This window comes from Danio rerio, chromosome 21 (genome assembly GCF_052040795.2).
Source record: "Danio rerio strain M-AB ecotype USA chromosome 21, GRCz13ab, whole genome shotgun sequence".
In the NCBI taxonomy this organism is placed as follows: Eukaryota; Metazoa; Chordata; class Actinopteri; order Cypriniformes; family Danionidae; genus Danio; species Danio rerio.
In genome coordinates this window covers 8,215,910-8,230,016 of record NC_141041.1, presented here as the reverse complement: position 1 = coordinate 8,230,016, position 14,107 = coordinate 8,215,910, and the positions used below count along the sequence as shown (strand labels likewise).

General features: G+C 34.0%; 2 protein-coding genes across 4 annotated transcripts in view; both read left to right on the top strand.

Annotated features, from left to right (window-relative positions):
• The first annotated feature begins 4,509 nt into the window (after nt 1-4,509).
• LOC147838744 (uncharacterized) lies at nt 4,510-12,136 on the top strand. Of its 2 annotated transcripts, XM_087300671.1 has the most exons (7): nt 4,511-4,603; nt 4,706-4,753; nt 4,855-4,893; nt 5,089-5,316; nt 5,396-5,485; nt 5,636-5,901; nt 7,410-12,136. In XM_087300671.1, exons 1-7 carry the CDS (start codon nt 4,594-4,596, stop codon nt 7,410-7,412), a joined length of 684 nt encoding a protein of 227 aa, XP_087156797.1. In that variant the 5' UTR covers nt 4,511-4,593; the 3' UTR covers nt 7,413-12,136. The 2 variants fall into 2 exon arrangements, with proteins under 2 accessions (XP_087156796.1, XP_087156797.1); XM_087300670.1 differs by lacking the exon at nt 7,410-12,136 and having other exon boundaries at nt 4,510-4,603; nt 5,636-6,525.
• Nucleotides 7,014-14,107, top strand: part of LOC147838743 (uncharacterized) — a 20,463-nt gene continuing 13,369 nt past the window's right edge. For both annotated transcript variants that reach the window (XM_087300668.1, XM_087300667.1), the window contains exon 1: nt 7,014-7,537. In XM_087300668.1, coding sequence (XP_087156794.1) covers nt 7,135-7,537 — 403 coding nt within the window. In that variant the 5' untranslated portion in view covers nt 7,014-7,134. The remainder of the gene's footprint in view (nt 7,538-14,107) is intronic.

Genomic DNA, 14,107 nt, shown 5'->3' with positions numbered 1-14,107 from the left:
TTATTTCAGAGGTAAGAAACACCTTCATGGCTGGAAAACCAGCTCAGATACTGTAGGACACTGTTTAGTATTGGTATAATAGATAAAATAACTTAATATACATAGAGCTGGGAGATGATGACGCTTCCTTCCTGCCTTAGAGGAACACGTTTATAATGCACTTTGGACTTTTTAAAATAAACACCTGTCTATAAAACATGATTAATATGTAGCTGGTCATTAATTCATCTTTTAGGGCTGTCATACATTTGATCTGATAATCTGCTGAATTGTGCTAAGAAGTAAATTGTGCGCTAACTAATTTGTTAGTTATCTGTTCATTCACTGAAAATGAATTGATATAATTTGCATTAAGAAATTATTGAATTTCACAAGCAAATGCAAACACAAATAACATTGAATTTAATCTGAAAAGTCAGAAGTAGGAAACAGGAAGTATTTTGTTGCCAAACATAACTACAATTACTCTGATAAATTTTAACAGTAAATACGTGGAATTTTTTTTTTTGATGTACAAGCATTTAAAAAAAATTCAAGTGAAGGTAAAATATTTGTACAATCACAGTTTAAAAAGATAGACTTTGGTAAATATACATTTTATTGTGTTTTGCAATTATCATATAAATCTTATATACTTTTTCAATGTCATTTACTTTTTTCTGCTTTGACTGTTTCATCCTAAATTTTCATCATTGCTTTCAGTGTTGTTTTTTTAAAACATCAATGAATTGTTCCCTTTGCTGATTATACACTGTAAAGTATACACTGTAAAACCCAACTGTCAACTTTATCAAATAAAATGAGTGTCCTACTCATTTTAAAAGAGTTTTGAACTCAGTGTTGAAGGTAATGAGTTAATTAAATACCTCATTACTTCAACTTAAATGGAGTAAGTTCACAGTTCTTATATAGATTAGATTTTTTTTACTCAAATGGTTTGTAGCAATCAGTTTCCTTAAACGTTTTTTGTTGCACGTTGGGTTTTACAGTACTCAGTTTTTTTCAATTATTGGGTTTTATTTTGCTCAAATTGCTTCGATTACTCAAATGGATTAAGTTCACAGTACTCATTAGTTTTTTAACTCAAATGGTTTGAATTGCCTTAATGTTTTGGTTTTTACAGCGTAGCTATATTTATATATTCAAAAGAAACGAGTGAAAAAATGTAGGTTATTTTGGTACCAACATACTACTTAATCATCATACTTGTTCCTAATTAAGTCTTTGTGAATCAGAAGTTGCTGCAGACTTCAATAACTGAAAAAGTATATTGCATAGGAGCAAACGAATGGTTGGAAGGGAATGGCTTAGCAAAGACTATAGAAAACACAAGACTTGTCATTCGTATAGTTTTAAATGAGGAGAAGTGTAATGGTCAATATGATGAATGAAGCCCCGCCTACTAGTACAGGAACCACTATAGACTGGCGTTTGTCCGGGGGACCAGGACCAGACATGTGCTTTCATGACAGTTTTGTGGTCAACAAACACATTGGGATCTCAGCGAATACTTGCTTCACAAACATAAGAAATATATCCACATATAGCTTGAAATCTCTACTTTTAAATGAACCCACTACACTTGAAAAACAAAAGTTTTCTGGTTTTGTAAACTGTATGAAACAAACGTGAAGTACAGTCCATCCTGTCAAACACACATCACATGACAAGAACTACTCAAATCCCCACAATCTTGTAAACAAAGATTCGCTGTCATTTCTGGAGGAGATTCACCATCAAGACAAAGTGAATTACTTCAGAAGAGCAGCTCGATCTGACAAAGCATTATTCACAGGATGATAATGTGTAGAACGGCTGTAAATGAGGTTGGTGTCGTGATCTCATTCCTTTCGAGTGCACATGCGCATTAGCCCGGGCAACCTGAAAATATGCAGATTTTCGAATGATTATAAATGAAACTTATGAGACAGATGATGTTTAATTTTATTTCCGATTCCAACTATGTAATGTAATCGTAAGCTTGGCAAACAGGTTTGGAGAATTTGATGTTTCCCCATTCAGATAGAATGCCCAAGCATACTGCCTGAGAGGCATTTCAAAGATGGCCACAGAGTGAAATGGCTTGCCTTACTAGTATGATATTTGTTTAAAGTGTATTCATATCTTCTTTATCAAATATGAACATTTGTGTGTACTGTTTTGTGTTTTTTTTCTTCTCTCACAGGTTCAAGTGAGTTGTCTGTGAATCAGAGTCCATCCAGCATCACTGTGAATGAAGGAGAATCTGCTCAAATCAGCTGCTGCTGGAATACATCCACACACAGTGTTAAAGTTGTTTGGTACATCAATGAGACAAAACTTTCAGATCCAAAACAAAAACTCCAAGAGCGTCAAAACGAGAGCTGTTAGAGAGATTTATAGGGTACCACCTGTCAAAAAGTTTGATGGATTGTAGCCCCGCCCCTAAGGCGGGACTTCCGGTCTAAGCACCGCCCCTTTTATATAAACTTTATAGTTCCGGTAATTAGATTCTTATCGTTTTTATATAAAATAATAATTCCGGTAATTAGATTTTTATCAGACTAATTAAATTATTGATTCCGGTAATTAGATTTTTATCGGTTTAATATAAAATAATAGATCCGGTAATTAGATTTTTATCGTTTTAATATAAAATAATAGGTTATTTCCAGGTAATGAAAATATTGGTAATTAAATTCTAATCAAACTGAAATAAAATTATTATTATAATAATAATAATATCGGTAATTAAATTGTTGATATTAAAATCATTATTTAATTATTATATTATAATATAATTAATAAATTATTAGCTTATACTTTTCTCTATATCGTCTGTGTGTGTGTGTGTGTGTGTGTGTGTGTGTGTGTGTGTGTGTGTGTGTGTGTGTGTGTGTGTGTGTGAGAGAGAGATAATAAGTCTACAGGGCTGAAGAGTGAGAGGGGGCCTCATGATCATTGTTCATTAAGGCTTAAAGCACTCTATAAAAAATATATATCAGATAATTTATTATTAATAGTATTAATATTAGTATCAATATTATTATTATTACTTTATAGTGTAGCGTTTCACCATGATGTTCATTAGAAAGTAAGATAATTAACATGTGTTTTTATGTTTAACATATGTTTAACATATGTATAACATTAATATTATTGTTTATTATTCAAACTGAAATAAAATTAATATAATAATATCGGTAATTAAATTGTTGTTATTAAAATCATTATTTAATTATTATAATATAATTAATAAATTATTATCATATACTTTTCTCTATATCACCTATGTGTGTGTGTGTGTGTGTGTGTGTGTGTGTGTGTGTGTGTGACTGAAATAAAATTAATATAATAATATCGGTAATTAAATTGCTGTTATTAAAATCATTATTTAATTAATATATTATAATATAATTAATAAATTATTACCATATACTTTTCACTATATCACATATGTGTGTGTGTGTGTGTGTGTGTGTGTGTGTGTGTGTGTGTGTGAGAGAGAGAGATAATAAGTCTACAGGGCTGAAGAGTGAGAGGGGGCCTCATGATCACTTTTCATCAAGGCTTAAAGCACTCTATAGAAAATATATATCAGATAATTTATTATTAATAGTATTAATATTAGTATCAATATTATTATTATTACTTTATAGTGTAGCGTTTCAACATGATGTTCATTAGAAAGTAAGATAATTAACATGTGTTTTTATGTTTAACATATGTTTAACATATGTATAACATTAATATAATATATAATATAATAAACAATCAATAGGTAATAAGATGATTAACATACGGTTTTGTGTTTAACAATTATAACAGTATTATTATTGAATACAATATAACATAAAGATCAAACGGTAATAAGATTAAAATTTGTTTTTGTTTAACATTTATATAACATATTTACACAAATAATAGTTGTGAATACAACGTTTTATTGTATTAACTTTTAATAAAAATTGTATACTAATTTAATGTTATGTAATATAAGTATTATAAACGAAAATGTTAAAATATGAGATGTAAATATTCTATCACATTAATTAAATTATTATTTTTTATCATTCATCAAATTATATAGAATATGAATACAAATGTTATACAACAATATATATAATTTTTTAATTTTCATTCACATACATATCTAAATAAAATATGTTTTATTATAATCTATCAAAATGATAGTTATCTTGAGTATGAAATAATGTATGTTATAAATTTTAAACAGTCAAAATACCGAAAGAATTTTGTTTTTATAATTATAATAAATATCTACACCTAAAGCATTACACCAAGTTCATTTGTGTTTTTCAGTAAGATTAAAGTCATTACATGAATATTTGTATCGTTACGTTTTAACTATCTATTAGAGTGTATATAGTTTCATATAATAAAGTATAATATTGAAGTGCTCAGCTTATTTCATTTTTGGGTGTACCTTATCGTTCTGAACCAGCTTTTAAACAAACGACAACGCCTCTTGACATTTGACATAAAAAGGGCCCCTTTACAGAGCTTTTTCACAGTAAACTTGAATCCTCAGTTACACTGTTATAACGTCTGGAACTTCTGAAGAGGGTCAACTCTGCCACTTCTGAACAAGATATGGAATTGCGTGAGTAGAAATTAATATATTATTCATCTGGTTAGCGGTTTGTATACTACCTCATTAATCAGTGTTTGGTATATTTTCATTCTTGCAGCTTATGTCTTACAGAAATAAATTCTTCCGAAAGTGACGCCTTTGATGCCATCAATCGTATTTGTAAGTATTATTACATAATTATATTTATTGTTTTGAATATATTTAGACAATAGTTTTTTATTTATTCGTTATTGTTACTTACGTTTCTCTTTTTCTTATAGCCTCTTCGGCTCACACGTTTGATAATCAAACGGAAAAAGGTATGCTTTTTATTTAAAATAAATTAAACTTCTTGATGTATGGTGGATTCGAACCTCCTGTTGCGAGAAGGCTCGATCACCGGTCGAATGCGCTAAGCATATGCCACAGCACTGACGGATGTGAGATCACCATTGTTTAATGTAAGAATGAGTAATAACTTGCATTTATTTATTTTTGTCATTCACCTATTTTAGCGAGAATTGAAGTTATCGACTTGACGGTGGAAGAAGAAGAAAAAAAGATTGCGGTGCAACAAGAATCATTGCGAGAAGAAAAGTTTGATGCAGCGTCGGGGACTTCTGCCCCTAAGAGACCAAGAATTGTTTACACACCATATGTAAATAAAAGGCAAAAAAATTCTGAAACTCATGTGCAAGAAGAATACGAGGACGATGAGGATGATGATGAAGACGTAGAATCAGGTAATAACATATTTTTGTTTGTTTGTTTCAACACTTAATAACAGCCGTAACGTTATGATTTTCATATTTTCACACACAGATCCATGGACACCTCTTGCTAGCCCACTAAGTCCTTATACCAGTCCATCAGAACCAAATCCTTCTGCTATTAATTTTAATTTATCTGAAGGTTAGTGATCCATTTATTTAATTGATTATGACAATATAATAAACATAATTACTGTTGAATGAAAACAAATGAATATTATTTTATTGTTAAGTATTATTTATATATTTATTAGTCAATACTAAACAATATTTTGATTTCTTTTTATTACAGATCCATGGTGTGAACAAGATGCTTTCAACAGCGGTCATCATGAATCAACTCAGGGAGGTGCACATCAGCCGATTTATCCCTTTCAAGCACCCGTAGAAGAAGAAGAAGAAGAAGAAGAAGAAGAAGAAGACCCGGAAGACGCCGAAAGACCCCAGCGCCCACAGCAGAATCAGGAGCCCGGTAGCGTCAGCAAACACAGCAATATCAAAGACTTTTACGAGTCGCCTGCTTATTGTCTGATTCGTGAATATCTGGACAGATATGAGGTAAAAATTAATGCTCTATCGGATTCTATTGGTCAGCAGCAGCGTGCGATAGAAAATGTCAAGGATTTCTTGTCTGAGCAACAGCGACGTATGGATGAAAAAATTGGGGAGCTTCAACAATTGATGGGTAAAAGTGAACAGGGGCATCGGTTAATAACGAAACTACTCATTTTTATTAGGCATTCATTGATGGATGAATAATTCCTAAAAGAAATATTCTCATCATCTGTACGATCGTTCATCATTGTACTACTTAAAAGTCCATATTTTATACTCTGATAAATGCTATACTTGTCTTACGTTTCTAATTTTAATCGACTTTAGTTGTTTAGTGTTTTAACTTTAGATGTTGCTCTATATTCAATTTGTACTCCTTTGGCTTTCTTTTTATTACGAACTTAGTCATTTGTTTAGTGTTTGAGCTTTTAAAATTGATGTAATGCAAATGTATTTTGATTCAACTTTACATTTTGATGTACTTTAAATTGATTTAACTGATAGTGTTTTAACATTTGATGTAATACAAAATCATTTTCAAGTTTTATTCTGCTAACATTTTGATGTACTCCAAATTGTCTTAAATGTTTAACTGTTGATCTATATTAAATGTTTATTCAATTGTGATTGTTTTATTGTGAACTTACTCATTTGTTTAGTGTATGAGTTTAAATTTGATGTAATACCGATGTATTTTAATTCAGTTTAACATTTTGATGAACTTTAAATTGACTCAGCTGTTTAGTGTTTTAACTTTTACTGTTGATCTATATTAAATTTGTATTCCTTGGACTTTGTTTTTATTGTGAACTTAGTGTTTGAACTTTTAAAATTGATGTAATAAAATATTTCATTGTGTTTTATTCTAGCTAATCATATACATTACTTCATAATTGTATTACTATTATTGACACACATCCAATTCTAATAACATGGTTAAATATGTATAAATAAAGATTGAATTGTATAAACACAGTAAATATTAATCCTAAAATAAACAACAAATATAAATAAAATAGATAAAATGAAAACTTAAGCAATCAAATAAACGATAAATGTAAATAAAACAATAAATAAAATACAGAAGAAAAAAGTTAAACAATAAAATAAATCTAATAACAAAACAAAATAATTCTAAAATAACCAATAAAACTAATTTAAACATAAAAGTCTGAAATAAAATAAACATTAGCAAAAATATTTGTAAAATAATAATAAAATAAATCAAAAATTACAATGGATGATGAAAATCGTACAGATGATACATACAATATTCAACCAGACCAAACTCTATCTGTTAGACTGCAAAGAGGTGTCGAAATGGATGCAGACAGAGATGAAGATATATTTTCATCTCTTCAGTATATGATAGATATGTATCCAAATTCTAGAGACATAACATTTAACAATATTCCTATTTCACAAATTACAAATCTGGATGATTTGGAAATGTATATAGAACAGGAATTGAATTTAAATTTGCCTGAAGATGTTGAATCTTTTTTAAACAGTGAACAGAGCGGTGGTGCAGTCACTCAGGAAACTAGTGCTTCTGCTACTGTTAACAGCCAACTGACAGATGATGGTTTTGATGATGATGATGACGACGACAGTCATTCAACTAGCCATGCAACACACGGTAGGACTGATATTGAATCAACACACCAGTCAAATGTCGATGATGAACAACCATCAACCTCAAATGTTGCGGAGCCTTTAAGGCATAGGCCAACAAGACAGATAGACATTGAAACATTGTTGAGAGATGGCGGTAATGTAAACGAATATCATGTTTTACCAAGGCCTCGTTTCAATAGTGTATCGTTGCGTAGGACATTGAATATGAGTGAAATAAGATCTCAGGATTTAGCATCGTACCACATACGTTTACACGATACCATGGATGACATTGTGTCATTCGCTAGACAGATTGGCGGTGATGGTAGCGTCATCAATTTATGCCTTCGAACACCGACCCTGAAATCGGATGTAAATGCAGTTTTAACACAGGCTAATAATTACGACGTTAATCTTTTTACAGATCAAATTGCAAAAATTTTGCAGAGCGATGATCGGATATCAGCTAATGAAACTGTTGAGATTGAAGCAGAGGTTGTAATGAACAGACTAGGAGGAGGTCGCCGTAAACTTACGGATTTGGCGTTTGATCAGGTAATCAAAAGAAAAAAGACGAGCTTGTTTATACCTACAAATATTTCAAACAAATTATGTTTCTCTATCTGTATAGCTCATTTTCTAGACCCTCAATTACCAGAGTGTGAATTAGAAAACCGTGCATCAATCATACACAATAAAGTGGGTCTTGCTATCCAAGACAAGGTCGGTTTTCACGACATAGCAAAATTTGAAAACATGCTAGACATCAAAATTGTTGTTTTTTATAGGACAAACACCGGTGTGTTACAAACATACGTAAATAACAACGAGCCTCACGACAAAACGGTGTACCTTTATTTACAAGACGAACATTACTACATGATTCTCAATCTGAAATCATTCATAGGTGCTTCCTATGTATGTGAATTCTGCTATAAAGGGTTTGATGACCTTAGGCTACACCAATGTAAACACGTCTGTAACGTCTGCTTCGACAGCGAATGTTACAAGCAACCTAAAAAAATCATTCATTGTACCGATTGTTTACGCTACTGCAAATCGTCTTACTGCTACCAAGCTCATAAGAAACCTATGCTTCAAGGAGAAAAAGTACCTTGCGACGTTATAAAATACTGTAGGAAATGCAATAGACGGTACGAAAAGAAAAAGTCTAAACACATATGTGCACCAAACCGCTGTGGTGCATGTCGTGAAGATCTTGTCCCTGGTGGAGAACACGAGTGTTTCATTAAGACAGTACCACTCAAGGACCCTCAGAATAAATACATCTTTTACGATTTCGAGACTCGTTATGAAAATGGGAGACACGTAGCAAATTTTGTCTGCGCAATAACATTTTCTGGTGAAAGATTTGTAGCCGGGGGGTCTGAGTGTGTGAAAAAAATGATCGATTATTTCAGAAATCCCAAATACGAAGGCTATTGTTTCATAGCTCATAACGCATCCGGATTTGACTCCTTTCTAATTCTTGAATATTTTTGTAAAGCAGGTCTTCAAATGAACATCATCATGAAAGGTTGTAAATTAATCTTCATGTTCGATGTTTCATTTAAGCAACGCTACATAGATAGCATATCCTTCATACCGATGGCTCTGTCTAAGATGCCGGCAGCATTAAATCTCACCACAACAGAAAAAGGCTACTTTCCGCATCATTTCAATAGATTAGAAAATGAGAACTACATAGGACCTTATCCTGACAAAAAGTATTATGGTTACGAAAACCTATCGGAAAAAGATCAGGCAAAGTTCGATGCGTGGTACGCTACTACTACAGGGGAGGTTTTCGACTTCAAGGAACAGTTGTGCCAATATGGTGTAAATGATGTTGTCTTGCTCCGTGAAGCATGCATGACATACAGAGAATCGTTCATAGAGTGTACACAAATCGATCCATTTAGTTACACAACTCTTCCTAGTTGTTGTATGGGAATTTTCAAGACACACTATCTGAAAGACCACACTATTGCTCTAACCCATGAAAATGCCTACATTCGGCAAAATAAGACATTCTCGAGTGTCTCGATTGAATGGTTGGAGTATTTAAAAAAGACTAGAAACGTTGACATTCATCATGCTCTGAATCATGGTGAAATGCAAATTGGTAAATACTTTTTAGACGGCTACTACGAACAGGGCGATTCAAGGTATGGCCTTGATTTTTTGGGGTGTCTATTTCACGCTCACCAATGCCGTTATGAGCCTCACAAACTCCACCCCATGTCGGGTGTACCCTTTGGTGTTCTCAGACGTCAAGTTGACGAAAAAATTGAAATTCTACAAAACGCTTATGGCTTGAAAGTAGAGATTATCTGGGAATGCGAATGGTCTAAAATGAAACAAACAGACCCTTCAGTGATAGAATTTATGAGCACTTATTCGGCGCCTGAAAGACTGAAACCCAGAGATGCGCTTTTCGGAGGTCGTACCAATGCTTATAAGTTGTATCACAAAGTGGGGGAGGGGGAGACCATTTCTTATTTGGATTTTACGTCGCTCTATCCCTTTATTATGAGTACAAAGACGTATCCAATAGGTCATCCCGAAATAATTTTCAACGACTTTCAGCCGATCGAAAATTATTACGGTCTTATTAAGGCAACTGTGTATCCGCCCCGAAAATTACTACATCCGGTCCTCCCTTACAGATGCGGCGGTAAACTCATGTTCCCGTTATGCAGAACATGCGCACACGCTGAAAACCAAACATCAAGATGTAATCATACGGATGATGAGAGGGCACTTAGTGGGTGTTGGGTCAGTGTTGAACTTTTAAAAGCGATTGAGAAAGGGTATGTCGTGGTCAAAGTCGACGAAGTTTGGCATTTTCCTGAAAGGTCAGACAAGTTGTTTAGCGAATACGTTAAAACGTTTTTACGTTTAAAACAACAAGCATCCGGATACCCTTCAAATGTTACCACTGATTCTGAAAAAGAGACATACATTCGCAAATACTATGAGAGAGAGGGGATTCAACTTGACCCTTCACAGATCACTCATAACCCGGCCCAAAGGGCTATAAACAAGCTAATTTTAAATGCCGTTTGGGGACGTTTCGCGATGGAGTCTCAGCATTCTGTTACGCAACTTGTACGAGACCCTGAAGAATTCACCACGATTGTTTTCGGTAAAACTGATGCATTGAAATATTTTACTTTCATCTCAGATGATGTAGCGTTAGTCCAATTTCACCCTACCGAAGATAGTCATCACATTATTCGTGACATTAACGTATTCGTAGGAGCGTACACAACTTCGTGGGCGAGGTTAGAATTGTACAAATTGATGGATAAACTTGGCGATCGTTTATTATACTCTGACACAGATAGTGTTATTTTTGTATCCAAGGCCGGTGACTGGATGCCACCTCTGGGTGATTATTTGGGCGACTTGACAGATGAAATAGGCGATGGTGATTATATTACCGAGTTTTGTTCCAGCGGACCAAAGTCCTATGGTTACCGTACCGCTTCCGGTAAAGTCTGTATGAAAGCTAAGGGTATAACTCTGAATGCTAAAAATTCCCAAACGATAAGATTAGACACATTGATTGGTCTGGTTGATGGGTATGTTACATCAGGCGATGACTCTAGATACATTTTAGCTCAAGCTGACAACATTGTCAGGAATAAAAAACACCTCACACTCCACAACAAATCAGTCGTTAAAAAGTTCAAGGTGGTGTATAACAAGCGAAGACTTTTACCCGACTACACAACTCTGCCTTATGGCTTTTAATTCAATGTATAGAGGAATGCGTGAAATGGTTGATTTTGATTTCAGGCTTCAACATCCGTTTTCATGTGTCATAAGCGGACCATCCAATTCTGGAAAGTCCTTTTTTGTAAAAATGCTATTGGAAAATGCTGTAAATATGATTTCTAAAAAAATTGATAATGTTGTTTTCCTGTATGACTGTTGGCAACCTTTGTATGACGAATTGCTTAAATTGTATGACATTAAATTCATTGAAGGTATACCTCAGAGTCTGAATGATGATCATCTACTACCCCGTGATAAAACAAACTTGTTGATTATCGACGATATGATGAAAGAAGCAAGCGGTAATTCCGAAATTGAAAAAGTCTTCACGCAATACGTTCATCATCGTAATCTCTCTGCAATTCTTATCGTGCAAAATTTGTTTGTTCAAGGTAAATCCAGCAGAACCATCAGTTTGAACACAAATTATTTAATATTGTTTAAAAACCCCCGTGATGCTAATCAAGTAGCGGTGTTGGGGCGTCAAATGTATCCTGGTAACACAAAATATTTTATGGAATGTTATCAAGATGCCGTCAAGAGTCCTTTCGGGTATCTCATGATCGACTATAAAGCTAAAACACCTGAACAATTTCGACTCAGAACAGGATTGTTTTCAGATCGTCAGGTGGTCTATCTCCAGAAAAAAAGAAGATCGTGATAACGAACCATGTCCGCGAGACTATGTAAACATTTGCCTGTATTAAAAATGTTACATAAATCTACAGCTAAACAAAGACGACTTATTCTCCAGTCAGCATCTGACGATCTCATTTTAGCTCTCTGCGAACTCGCTCTCAACATCCTACACGGAGTTATACCGATCAACAACCAACAATACAGAAAATTGAAAAAGAAGAGGGCTGCGATAAAATTCCTCGCTAATAAAAAAATCAACATTGCGGCTAAGAAAAAGGTCTTTAATCAGACTGGCGGGTTTCTTTTACCGCTCCTAAGCGTCGCTATACCATTTATTTCAAGTTTGATCGGTTCTAGACAGGGCTGAAGGATGGAGTATGCAGAGAAAATGTATCTCGTACCACAGAATCAGCTGGACAAAATACAATCAACAAGCGCTCGTGAAAATATTCAACAGGTTGTAGAGAATGATCTTGATACGGCTATAAGAAATATTTTACTCAGGACTGATTTGGATCAACGTGAAAAAGTTAAACTTTACTCAAACATCTTAACCAGATATTTAACAATTGTTAAACTAGGCGATCGTGAGAGTAGTGTTTTAACGCTATCGCTACCAAACCCTGAAGACGAACATAAAGTTAACTCTGACGAAACACATGCTGAAGACAAGTCAAAAGATGATGTGACGTCTGAAGTTCTAAAGAATGTTCCGACAAAACGTGTGAAAAACAGCAAGTATATATTAGACAAAATGTCTAAAGCTAAAGATCTCAGCTCCTGGTCCGAGTCTGGTGAGTTTGTGTTTAAGGGTAAAACCATACCTGGTTCACACATGCTCGATTTAATAAACAACGTTACAGCTCCGCAACAAGTACGAGATGACCGAAGACCTAAAGGATGGACGGAGTTTCTTCAAGCATGCGCAGAATTAAACATACCTTTTTCGACTGTACCAAACCAACAAGTTCGGAGTAAGATTATTAGTTTAAAAAACAACCCTATTGACGATGATCAGGAGATTCTGTCTACTAAAAAAACTACGCGTAAAAAGAGAAAAAATCAGCAAAGGACACAACTACTAGAAGAGGACATGTTTGTTTCACCTACTCGTGATAAGAGTCGATGGATGCATTTTTAATGTCAACATGTTTCATGTTTTTTATGTTTTGTGTATCACTATCTTGAAATAAAATTCAACAAACAGATGATGATTGTAAGGTTTTTTTTTTTATTACTCATTAAATTCATTTATACATCATGGAAGAAATACAGGTCTGAACACAATGGTTACACAAATACATGTTATCACTGCAAACATTAGCTTTTAGTTTTTTCACAAAAAGTTCTACCATTTTGTCATTTTTAACATAATTTTCACTATACAGATTCATCACATAGTTGTAGTCACGACCCATAGACATATGATACAAGAAAAAAACACAGTGCTGACCACACACATTTGACATAAAATCCTGGACACGTTTTGTAGAATATCTTGTCACTGTACTATTTCTCATTAAAAAGTTTTTAATAGCTATTGGAAATCCATCACTGTCCGGTTTGTTACCGAAACTGTCAAAGAAACATCCGACACCATCTTCCGATAAATAAACGGCTAGCCAGTGTTCCCCTGGTAGTTCTGAAGGGTGTGTGTTAATAATCACCATCGATGGTAAGTTTGTTAACGGTCTTTCAGGTAGTTGATCAGATGCCAGAGTTCCGAGAAAATGGGTGTTACATGTAATTTTGTCCATGATAGCGTTTAGCTGAATGGTGTTCATTTCCGATTAATAGTAATCAACCAGAATCTGTCTTCGGTTAGACACCTCAATGATACTGTCAAACACTGAGTAGATGATGAGGTTTATGGTATTTGGCAATGGCTGTCTGAAACGGGCTTCGAGTCTGATATTTCCAGACTTTATGAGAGAAACGTGTTGACCGCAGTCTTCGTCCGGTGTAAGGTTGAATGCATAAAGAGAATAACCCCTGGCAAATTCAGATCTGCTGATAGACAGTGCATGATTTTTAAGATGTCTGCCGGTAGCTGTTACGAGTTGATAAAATTCTCGTACCACTGAGCCGTCTGTAAAATTTGGCTGTAGAGGTTTAGCAGGAATTTGTTGTCCGTCGACGTAGATGGCTAGGAACTCCAAATCGTAATGTT